This window comes from Myiozetetes cayanensis, unplaced genomic scaffold, assembly GCF_022539395.1.
Source record: "Myiozetetes cayanensis isolate MyiCay16 unplaced genomic scaffold, myiCay2020 scf3, whole genome shotgun sequence".
Taxonomy (NCBI): domain Eukaryota; kingdom Metazoa; phylum Chordata; class Aves; order Passeriformes; family Tyrannidae; genus Myiozetetes; species Myiozetetes cayanensis.
Window position 1 is genome coordinate 9,895,234 of NW_026087521.1, and position 12,084 is coordinate 9,907,317.

General features: G+C 37.3%; 2 protein-coding genes across 4 annotated transcripts in view; both read left to right on the forward strand.

Moving 5' to 3' along the window:
- Window positions 1–12,084, forward strand: part of CACNA2D1 (calcium voltage-gated channel auxiliary subunit alpha2delta 1) — an 843,568-nt gene that overhangs the window by 435,995 nt on the left and 395,489 nt on the right. The window lies entirely within an intron of this gene.
- Window positions 11,654–12,084, forward strand: part of HGF (hepatocyte growth factor) — a 59,310-nt gene continuing 58,879 nt past the window's right edge. For all 3 annotated transcript variants that reach the window (XM_050325471.1, XM_050325473.1, XM_050325474.1), the window contains exon 1: window positions 11,654–11,823. In XM_050325471.1, the coding sequence (XP_050181428.1) occupies window positions 11,748–11,823 (76 nt within the window). In that variant the 5' untranslated portion in view covers window positions 11,654–11,747. The remainder of the gene's footprint in view (window positions 11,824–12,084) is intronic.

The following is a 12,084-nucleotide window of genomic DNA, read 5'->3' on the forward strand; positions in this document are numbered from 1 at the left end:
TCTACAACCCAGAGCTAGATGCTTGAGCTATTTAGACAAATTTAAAAGTTGCATCATATTCCAAGTTGTAAATATTCCCTTAGCTGCCTGTGGCCACACTGGTACATTCACATAACAGAGGACGTTATGTGCCTTTTTCTCCTGAGGAAATATGAGCGTGCTAGCATGGTGCTGTGCCTAACAGCCTTAACCTCACTTCAGAAAGAGTTGTTAGCTCAAATCCAAATTCATAATGCTGTATTTCTCTTGTTTCTAGTTATAGAAACAGATAGGTGCAATTTTGATGTGCATGTGCAAATAAAGATGTAATGAACCTAGATGCTGAATCAAGCAGTGAACCAGAAAAGCTTAAGTATGAGTGTTAATCCATATTTTTCTCCAGAGTTTAATTCTTGATTAAGGGTTTCTTTTCAGTGTCAGGAAATTGGAACCCTTAGATGAAAAAAACAGATATTTAAAACAAATATTGAAATAGTGCAGTTATGATCCTTTTCTTTTGCTGTGGTGTGCATAGAAGGACACTCAGGAAATATGAGTTATCAGCTCATTTTCCCCAAAATTATTATAGACAATTTAGGATTTAAATCTTAATTTCAGCTTGCTGAGTTGAAGGCTGGACTCAATCCTGAGTGCTGTACTAAGCCATAATTCAACCTAAAACCTGAAGTCTACAGTAAATTTTCTGCAAATTCCTAGTGATTCTGTATTACATCATAAACATATGAAAAAAGCATTTTCATGTGTGTCCACTGCTTTTAGGATGGTTTTCTAATTCATCAGAACACTTTTAGTGCACTAAACCAAAATAATTTCTTCCCTTTACTTACTTTTTTTCTTACCTTGTGGGATATACTTCCTCAGCATTTTTTCCTATTATTTATCTTCCTGAAATCAAAATCAATGAGTAAATTTCAGCTAAGAGAACTTAAGCTGAGGATGTTCAGAAAGGTGGACATTTGACTAAGAGGAAATAAATACTTCCAGAATATTTTAAGGGCAAATCTGAAAGTTGCCCTGAAAGTTTATGCTATCCAAGCTATTGTGACCCCAAATGCTTGTTTCTTTCTAAAAATGCCACAATAAAACCTAAGAGATCACCTCAGAATTAAATGCCAAATTCCTGGATATCTAGCATTAGAGAAATTAATAGAACCAAAAATCAGTAGCTGGGTACAAGTGAGAGGCCCATGTAAACGTTTTCCTTGGAAAACGATCCTTTAGTGTGGAGTCATTATGTATTCTATTAAATTTGCTTGTGACCAGCCAGTATGTGCATACCATGTTAGCTGACAAAATGATGTGTGTGTGTGTTTCACAGTCCACCACTGAACCCACCAGCACAGCTGGTTCCTGTGGGATGTGACAGATACCTCAGGGACAAACAGGTGTATTCTCAGAAGGAGACCTGGGCTTCCTTTGGTGAGGCTGAAGGTCTACAAGGCAGAAATATATGGGAAATATGGGGTATAACATGGTAGAAATACAATGCGACAAGCAGAAATACATGTTTTCCCATCTGCTTATGATAGAATCATAGGTGTAATGATATGTCTCTCTTCTAGCAATATTTTTATAGGCTGCCTGGACTCTAGAATATATCTGGAAGTGTTCTTATGTTCCTTATTCTCACTTCTGGTTCCCTGGTGTATACATAAAAATGTCTTTTAAAATGTAGTTGTGGGTAGGCAAGTTTCCATTCCAAACACAGATGGTACATCTGCATTTATTATTTAGTCATGCTAACTGGAACACTTTTTTACAGCCTATTGTATCTATACTTTTTTTCTCACCAACTTAATAAATTTGAATATGATGCAGTGACTCTTTTATTTAAAACAGAACATTTGTGCTCTATTACCTATTTAAAAAATGAATAAACAAACTGCTTCAAACCTCCATTACAGTTGCTGTTCTACAACCTGTTTGTCTGTAGAGATTTTTTTCCTACTAAGTAGCTTTTGTCATTGTCTTGATGTTCATCAAGTCTTAGTTTAAACAGTGTGATGCACCACTGGAAAATGAGTTTCCTTCCTGTTTCAGTTATGGCATATTTGTTTGAATACTCATTACACCATGGTTGCTACTTCACTGGAATTTTTGCTGGCCAGATGACCTATGATTCTCAGCTTGAATGTATGTTTTTCTGTCCTGACATTCTCAACAACTAGCTGTTGATTCAGACTGGATTTTACAATGCAGATATTTATATTTTAAAAATTTTATTGTGTTTTGACTCTGAATAAAGCTTAATGAGTTTTTTATCAATACTTTTTGAGTTATTTTTGAGGCAACATGCTTTGAAGTACCCTCTCCTTTTTCATAAAAATAGTCCATATGCCTAGAGCCAAGAAAGTTCATTTGAACACATCTAAAAACATGAGTTGTCCCATAGATATAAATGGGAGATAAGTAAATTTGTGAGCGTGTTTTATTATCTCTTTAAATGTGTCACACAGAACAACAACTAGTTTATGCTCTTCAGATGTGATCTTTGTGATCAGTATAAAAGCTGATCTCTGCTGTTAATCTCCATCTTCTGATGGGCTGCTGTTTATAGTGCTGGTACTTTATCTGTATTAGATGGATACACTGATGTGATACAGCCATTCCAAGCCATTACTGTTCTTCTACCTCCTTAAAAAGTTTATTTGAAAATCTATTGCAGGGAGGTATCTTTGGTTTTATTGTAAGGCAGTCATCCTGGTATCAGCAAAGTCAGGAAAGAAGACCGTGGGCAGGATGGCAGTTAGCACACCTCAGTATGCCACCTAAAATGCCCACTATCTGGAATTGTAGCAGCTGAATTTTGCCCTCAGTCATGATATTTTGTTAACTTTTCTTGTAAACTTTTCTTCTAGTGTTTGTTTTTAAAGGTCAAAAATTGAATTTGTAAATCTTAGCCCACATAACCATATTTTTTAATTGACAAGACACAGGAAGACTGTGGAGCTTTAATACAACTTTTCAAAGAGAGAAAAAGGCAAAAGAAAAGAAAAACAGAAAGTCAGAGAGAAAGATAAAGGAAGATGCTGATGGAGAGAAAAGGATAAAAAGAGAGGAAGAAAAAGATAGAGAAATATAGAGGAAGATGAAGTAAGAGATAGAAAAAAGAGAATGAAAGAGAGAGAGAGAAGAGAAAGATAAAAAAAAATAAAAAGAAAGGAAAAAAAAAAAGAAAAGGATATGTTTCATTGCTGCAGCCAATTAGACATATAAGTTGTTTACAAGACTAATTAGCATTCAAAGTTTTTTTAAAATGTGATATACAGCACTCAGCATTTTGGTTAACTATGCCTCCTATTAAAAATTTGAAGATTATTTCCAGATACAGAGCCAGCTTTCTACACCAGTCCTTTCAATGGGACTATATCAAACATTCTTGTCATAAAACACAGATTAATTTTCAATATTTTCTTGGGAAACAAATACCAGATTTATGATTTTTTTCCTTTTCCCTGAGAAACTATAAGAAAAATAGTTTGAATGTTGTTCATCTGAAGCTGAGTGACACAGCCCTGTATTTCCTGTGGGTGCTCAAAGTGCATTATCAGTTGGTTATTTGAAGTGTTTCCATAGCTGAAGGACATGTGGATAGAATAATTTCAGGCAAAAATAAAGACTGTTTCCTTTGCTCCTTAATATATGAATTGAAACCACATTGGTTTATCTACTGGGAATAGATTGAAATGGTAAAAAAATAGATAATAAAATATGTGGCATGTAAATATACATATTTTCTGTATTGATGATTTTACTTCCTTATCAAAAATAGTTAATTCAAGGGTTTAAATGAAAATCAAGTAAAGGACAATAGGGATATTGAGGGTCAGTTTGGGTTTGGGTTTTTTTTTTCTTAAGGAAAGGTAATTAAGGTTTAACACTATTACTACTGTTACATAGTATATGAAAAAAACTATTACTTGTCAGTGTTTTATATGTGAAACATTTTGTACCAGAAGTAAAAAGCAACTCACAAAATTGTATATTTGAAAATTCTTTGCCCAGATGATTTATCCCATATTTTTGTTTAGCTGTTTACATGGGAACTTTAGTAGGTTGCATATAGAGAGAAAAAAGTCATGAATCACTAGGAAGATAATTAATTTCATAGCACCAAAAGTTGGATGACCATAAAACATTGGTAGGTTGCAAAACATTCTAAGGAAATATCACTGCAAACTTACCCTGTTTCTATACTTTTCCCTAGACAACCCTCATTGATTACTGTTAGATAGAATTTCTTGTCTATGTGGACTTGTCCTTGAACCTAATCTGGGGATTCTTTGATTAAAATCCAGGATTACTGATATGGGAAGTAGATGTAAAGTGAGTATTAATCTCTATACCACTAGTATAAGAAAGACTTAAAAAGAAAAAGCATTCTAATAATAAAAAAAAAAAAGTCAGAAATTATGTCTTTTAGTGTAAGGTAGACCACAACTGCTATTCAGCAGAAAACAAGAATAAAGAAAAGTTAGAACAAAATTTTTCCATAGTTTTTTTCTATGCCTCTATTGTAAGTACATTCTTGACCTAATGTTTATTTGTATCAATCCAATTTTATTCATAAGAAAATCTTATTTAATAAAGTAATAAAAAATATTGAAATAGGCTTGGCAGTAGTGTTCCAAATTCAAAACTTATTCTTTAATTGCCAAGTTTAATTTTTGATTTCAAGAATGGGATCAAAACTCCATGAAAGATGAGCAAAGCGACAGACAGTTTTAGAATTCAGCCCATAGACCTCCAAACTGTGCTTCAGTCTCATCTTTGCTGCAGAAATTGGTAGCAAAATCCTCAGCAGTAGAGTGTGCTAAGGTAAGAATATACTCTGTCACTGTTTAATGTGCAGTGAAGCCTAATCATCCATGCTCAAATTTCACCTATAACAAAAAAGCTTGGAAACAGTTAATCTCTATCAAAAGTGGGGATTGAGTACTTTTTAAAAATAGATATCATAGTGTTGAGGTATAGAATACTAAAATTAGCATGGAAAAGTGCATATGCTTTATTGGCACATCAAATGTAGAGCAATCACACTGTTATCAGCATCAGTGTTTCAGTGCCAGTATTACCTGTGGTCAGACCTTAAGAGAGAAAGCTGTGCTGAAAAAAAGGGTTTTCTTTAGGATATAAAGAAATGACACAGCAAAGAAATGTAGGTTTGCCCTACTTTTCCTTTGAGAGTTCCTGTCTTGATTCTGCAGCCACACGTCACTTTTCCCTACTTGACTATTTTCCAGTAGCTGCATTACAAAGCTCATGTCCCAAACAAGGAGACTTTGATTCAAATAAAGTACCCAAAGATTCTTCTTGAAAAGAATTCAAGCTGAGATTCCTCCTCTGATAACATCTTTTCTGATAACTTGGCAAGCTGTTTGTCTCTGGGATTACAAACCTTAAAGAAGGAAAGATCAGTACTTTATGGCCCTGAATTGTGAGCTCTTTTTTGTGCTTTGTGTTTTCTCTGAGCTGCTATTAATATGTCCTCATGTCTGAGAGATTGCTAGGAAACTGATGAATTCCCATTTAGGTTTCTTAAAATCTTTAACAGCACCCTAGGTAGAAATTCTCCTCTTTGATATGAAATCCTAGAGAATTTACTCTTGACAGCAAGTTCTGGAAGTCTTCAGCCTCTGGAATTCAAAGAGCTAATGCTTTTGTCTCTGGATTTTTCAAATGCTGAAGGTATTCCATAACATATAGTCCACAATCAAAGACCAGTTTAACTATATTCTTTGGTAGTCTAAATATATCGAAAATATTTTTAAAATTTATACTAATCTGTAATATATTAATATTATCTTCATAATTATATCTCATTTTTAATAAACCACTGTATGTTCCTTTTTTTTTTTTTGGTAGATGGTCTCAGCCTCAATTTTAGTAATGTTTTCTCAGCATACCTAACAATAATGTTTCCTTTACAGAAGTATCAGATTGGAAGATAAAGACCCTTTGCTGTCTGCTAACCATTTTACCTCTTCTATATACCACACATATACTATAGAAAACCTGTTTTAAACATTTCCAGCTTAAAAGTAAGTTGAACAAATTAATACGTGGGCTTGCATTAACATCTCTGCATTGTTTTTGTCTGAATTTTCATGCAAATCCTTTTAGTTAGTTTGGATTTTTTTCTTGAAAATGATATATTTTTTAATTTCAAAGTCAAAAATTATGTTCATGATTATTCTCCAGTTTGGGATTTAATATATAAAAAGATCTTAGAAAAACTACCTTCAATTTTACCATTTAGCCAGTTAAATGAAAAACATATTCAGCTAGGGATGATCAGTGGTTTTGCTTAAGGACACTCTTGGTTTTCTCTTACTTAAAAAATACAGATAGAAGGGTGAATTATCTGTACATATAAAAGTTTCAGAGTAAGCATTACTGTATGGTCCAAATGACATATATACACACCTTACCTCAGAAACTAAAATCATTGAACTGGAGATTTTCTTAGTGGCTGAATATTTTGGGTTGATATTTTTCAAGCTTTTCAACAGTGAAGAAGTTTAAATATATTTAAAAGTACATACACAAATGTACATTTCCTTGATCACAGTTAAAATTTGTATTTTACCTAAATATTCAAAGGAATGAAGACTTTCTGAAGCAAAAAAAAAAAAAAAATCAGTAGCTGGAAAAAGGGAAATCTGAAGACTGAGTGATTACCACAGATGAATTTGGTCAAAGCTTTGATTTTCAGATTACTTGTCCTAGAGGATATATCTTTTAATAAGCATGAAAAAAAATGGTTCTTTATTTGCTAAAAATGATACACTTATGGAAAAGCACAAATCAATGCATATTTGAATAGTTAAATAGTATAGAGACTAACTATCCTCAGAGAAGGAACACTTAACTATGGTATGTAAATTAAGGGCTTCTGGGGCCATTGCTTCATATCAAATGTATTCAGCTTCTGTTTTTTTTCCAAAGGCCAGTACCACTACTTATTTCTAGAAGACCAAAGTCAAAGAGAGGTTCATTTTTTCTTCCATTGTTGAGTCAAAAAAAAAAAAAAAATTGTAAAGCTTTTGCAGATTAAGTTTGGTCTTGAGTAATACAAAGTACATGAGAATCTCCTTACCAGTACTACCAATGACGTTTATTCTTTGCAGACCTTCTTTGCACTGCAGAGACTAACAGAAGAGAAAAGAAACAAATATATACACAAAGTTTAACATGCTCAGTCAATATACCTAAACTCAGAGTACATTCAAGGAATAAAATTCTCCTGAGTGAGGGATTTTTTGTGTTTCTAAAAGCCCATAGACATAATACAATGCATTCCCCAAAACTTCAAATGGACATTGCTGCAAATTTAGATGAAAATAATAATTTTGCATGCACATTTGTTTGCAAAACTGATCTTGTAGATGAAGCATTTAGGTGTGGAAGTGTATAAATTTTGATCAGATAAAATTTGAGCAGATATTTCTTACTAATAACAATGTGCTGCATACAGATTTTTGCTTTGTTTGTGTGTGGGAGTTGTTTGTTGTTGTTTGGGATTTTTTTGTTTTGTTTTGTGGGTTGTTTTTTTTTTGTTCCAAGCCATTGGAAATAGTAATTTCTGAACTGGCCTTGAAGAGCTGTATTATCATCTGCTGCCATTGGGTACCATTCCATAAATGACTTCAATGGTTTTCATACTAGAAGTTAAAAATTGTTTCGTTATTCATTTTGGGTCAAAGGACTATGAGGTGTTTTAAAGCTAGACAGTTTTGTTTAGCCAATGCACTTGGAATGTTACCTGTGAATGCCACATTTGGTGTCTGCTTCACGTCTGCAGGTTAGTGCCCACAGTGCAGAGCGAGACATGGCTTGTCTTCATTCTTAGGTTTTTCCAGGTGGGTGATCAACAAGGAGCCTCATCTGAGATGACACTCTCCCACTTCCCTGCACTTGACTGGTATGGTGACTCTGCCCTCTGGGACTGCAGTTCAGATCTGCAACATTTAGTATGATGACACACTAAGTCCTTTTGACTGAATCTAAAAGAGCAGCCTCTGAAGTTCCTGAGCCTTCCCTTTCCAATGGACATTAATCGCTGCCCATGGATCTTGTTATCCCCTTCTTCCTGTTCTTCCTCTCAGCTTTTACACCCTATTTCCCTTTTTATTTCTGCATGAAGAAGGTGTGGGGATTATTTTGGAAAGTACCACATGTTCCCAGAGCTGGGGTTCTGGCTGAGGTACCTCAGCAAGTATTGGCACCTGTCATGTGCTGTAGCTTTGCTTAAACTCTGCCTTTCCCAGTAGTGCCAAATCTTGCAGTATATACCTCAGTCTTTTCCCTTCCTAGTCTAAAGATCAGTTTGTTAAAAAAGACAATAAAAATGTACCTTGCTTGAAATGTGAAGCACAACTGCTTGGCTTAAACTACTCCAGCAGTCTGAGATATTTTTATCGATCAGCACTGTGTTAAACAATAATTACTGCAAGCACTTGCTTATTTTGTCTTATTATCCAGTAGGACTTTTACAGACTGATACCTATACCAGATAAATCAAGAAGTAAAAAGGTTTATTTTGAGCAAAAGAGGTTATTTATATGACAGATTCTGTTTCATTTAGAAAATCTTTCTTTAAATCTAATTATGACTTAGTATTACTCAGTATATATGTAAAGATCCCTGCCCAAACTGTGAATATCTAGCATTTCTGAATAGATCTGAAAAACAGATCTAACTGTGGTTATGGTCAGAAAAGAGAATATAAAAATAGCAGTTTGTACATATTTGGTCATGTCTGCTTACTTTTCCAACCAAAATAAAGTTTTTCAATCTTTTTTGCCATGTAGGCAGTCCAGAGAAAACACATCTTTGGTAAAGTTTGCAGTAACTCTTTTCTTTTTAGATAAGTCCTACAGAAATGTTATGTTACTTTCTTAATACAGAGCTACACTGATTTGAAGGTCAGGTTATCAGAGGAAGTTTGCAAAGCTGCCAAAAAAATAGAAAAAAATCTCAAACCAAAACAAACAACTCCCAAAACAAACAAACACAACCAAAACAACAACAACAAACAAACAAAAAAAACCCAACCCCAAATTCCCCACTCTCGGCTAAGCCCCAAAACCAGAAAACGAGAGATTTATAGGCCAGAAAACATGCCCTCAAAAGGTCAGAAAACATAAGAGAATATTCTTGCATAAAACCTACTACTTTTGATTATCATATTCAGGTCTTCAGTTACTCTGTGTTGACTTTGAAACTTAACATGGAATTCTTTCTGAAAACTTAAGCATGAAATGTAATTTTCGTAACCTTCCTTCATACTGAAATTCATTTCAAGGTAAAATTTGATTGAACTGAACTAAAATAGTAAGCTTCATTGTAAAATACTTGGGGTAAGGAGACACAGAAAAAGAATCATACTACGTTTTGCAGTATACGAAGCAGAACCAAAGAGCATTTTCATTTCACAGATCCAGATGCAAATCTTTGTCTTGACTGCCTACAAACAGAACATCTGAACATAGCCTCTATATGATCTTTCTCTTTCTAATATGCCTTCTGTCCCTGTCCCTCCACTCAATGTGACCTGGTTTCCACTGAGGGGAGATATACAGGGTTTATGTAAAAGGCAGAGTTGTCCTCCAGCAGCTCCCCAAAACTGAACAAATGGAGAACCAGGATTATGGAGTTGCACCTGCCCAGCATAATAGATGCAGCCAAAGAAGCTTATGACCATGACTTGAACTCTCATGCAGAACTGATAAGCATTATGAATAATCCACAGGACTATGTATTAATAATAGAAATCCACGTAGCAAAATATTTTCTCTGTTAAGGAGCACCCTAGTCCTCAAGAGACACAGGAACAAATCTTCCTAAAATTCAGGAGAAATCTGACTACAGGCCAAATATTCCCCTCAGGGAAGTCAGTGGCAAAAAAAAAAAATCTACTTGACTTTAATGGCGCATGATTCTGTGCTCTACAAAAAAGGTCACTCAACACATGCACAGACAACAAGTCAAATACATCTGGTTAACAGAATGTGGCTATTTCAGGCTCAGCATCATGCTATGATTATTTTCTGTTGCTTTTTGTTTATACTTATGTCTATCTTTGACACGGAGAAAAACAGAAAACAAAACCCAAGATATCCATATTCTATCAGTTGCAGTGGACAAGGATTGTACACAAGATCAGATCGTTGGCCAATGGAATACACGTTCTCTGTTTCTCAGGCTGTACATCTCTAAAAAATTCTGGTAAATTAAACTTTTATGCTTGTGAGAAAAACAAGGACAACAACAAAACAAAACAAAACAAAAAATCAACTAAACCCTCTAGAAATAGTGCTCATTCTGCAACAGAAAGTTTTTTTTTTTTCACATAAATATGTTTTTCCTGTAATGCCAAATGTTCAAAATATTTTCTTCACAGACTATCTCTCAACTCCCTTTTATCCCCTTACTTTCACTTAGCAAGGCAGTAATTCCCAAGTGGAAATTTTAGGTTTTGCCACTGAACACATACAAATATATATATATTTGGGAATACTTGATTAAAAGTTATTTGTGGTTTGGGAAACAACCTGGTTTCTAAGAAAAACTGTTTCACTCTAAGGTGTTTATCAACATTATGAGCAAAGGAGTCTGGGCTGGACAAGGAGTTGCATTTTTCTGACTCACGTGGCATGAGGCCACATGCAGGTCTCTGATTTATTTGTGGAAAATGGAGGGAAGCAGTTTCCTCTGTTGTCACACACTTGTGCTGTAGATGGTAGGTGGGTGCATGGGAGAAAGGAACAGTTTAAATTAAGGCAAAACTTCTCCTCAAGTGTTTATTTTCGAACACTTGCATGTCATGAAGGCCGGTCTCATGACTTTAAACAGAAACCAATGTCATTGCTTCCATGAGGTTAAAATGAAGTGCAGGAGAAGAATTACAACTACTTTGTCTGCAACAGACATTGCTTTGGACTGAAGCTTGTCTCCATGGAGTGATGCCAGCAGCTGATACTTGACCTTTAAATTCCCCAGAGTTGCCACAATTTTGGGGAAGTGGCATTTGTCAGATGGCCAAGCAGGGTGATGGAAAGGCCAGGCTGGTGGCCAGAGACAAGCATAGGCAGGTCGGAGGAAAGGTGTTTCCTTACAGAGAAATTGGCCACGGGCTGGGAGAGTCCCACGGAAACAGCTGTGAATGAAGGTGCTGCCTGGGGATGAGGCCAAGGGGCAGGTGGAGAAAGTGGGATGTAGTGAAGGGAAACGTCTGCGTTGAAGGAGAGGTTTGTTCTGGCTGCAGGAGAGATGGCAGTGGGGGCTGTGAGGCCAGGAAGGGCTGGGGGGTGCTCCGGGGAACTGTGCAGCAGGAGACACCAGCCCCGGGGCAAGAGTAGAGGGGCCCGGCCCGGTTGATCCTCCCGAGCCTCTAAGGGATGAAGGGAGGGGGGCGGGGAGGAGGAGGGAGGGAAAGATGAAGGGAGGGATGAACCGGTGGAAACCCTCTCCCTGGGCTGGTTGAGGGGTGGGAGGGAGTGGAGGCAGCTCCTGAGGAGGGGAGGAGGAGAAGAGACAGAGAGGGGATGTTGTTAAACAGTTTCTTACCGTAAGAGGGAGTTGGGACCCAGATCTTTCCAGTTAATCACACAACAAACTTAGATCATCGCAATAAAAAGCTCGGCTCACTCTGCCTCCTCTAGTGACCGGCGGTGCACGGGGTCCCTCCGAGGAGCCATCTCCCTTTCTCCTCCCCGCCAGCCGCAGGTGGGGCCGCCAGCACCATGCGGGCCACCCACCTCCTGCCAGCCTTGCTGCTCCACCAGCTGCTGCTGCTGCCCACCGCCATCCCCGCGGCAGGTCAGTCCTTCTATCACTTCGATAGCCACCCCCCTCCGCCTCGCCACCGCATCATGTCCCTTCTCCCCCGCTCCGCCGGAGCAGGGAGGGCGCTCGGGGCGCACCCCGCAGGTGGGGCGGGACAGAGGGCTCCTCCAGCGCCCCGCAGCTCCCGGCAGCTCCACCTGCGCGGCCGGGCGGGGATGGGTGCGCCGTGCCCGCCCCGCTCATCCCGATCCCGCGGAGCGCAGCGGTGCGGGACGATGCGGGGGAGAGCGCAGA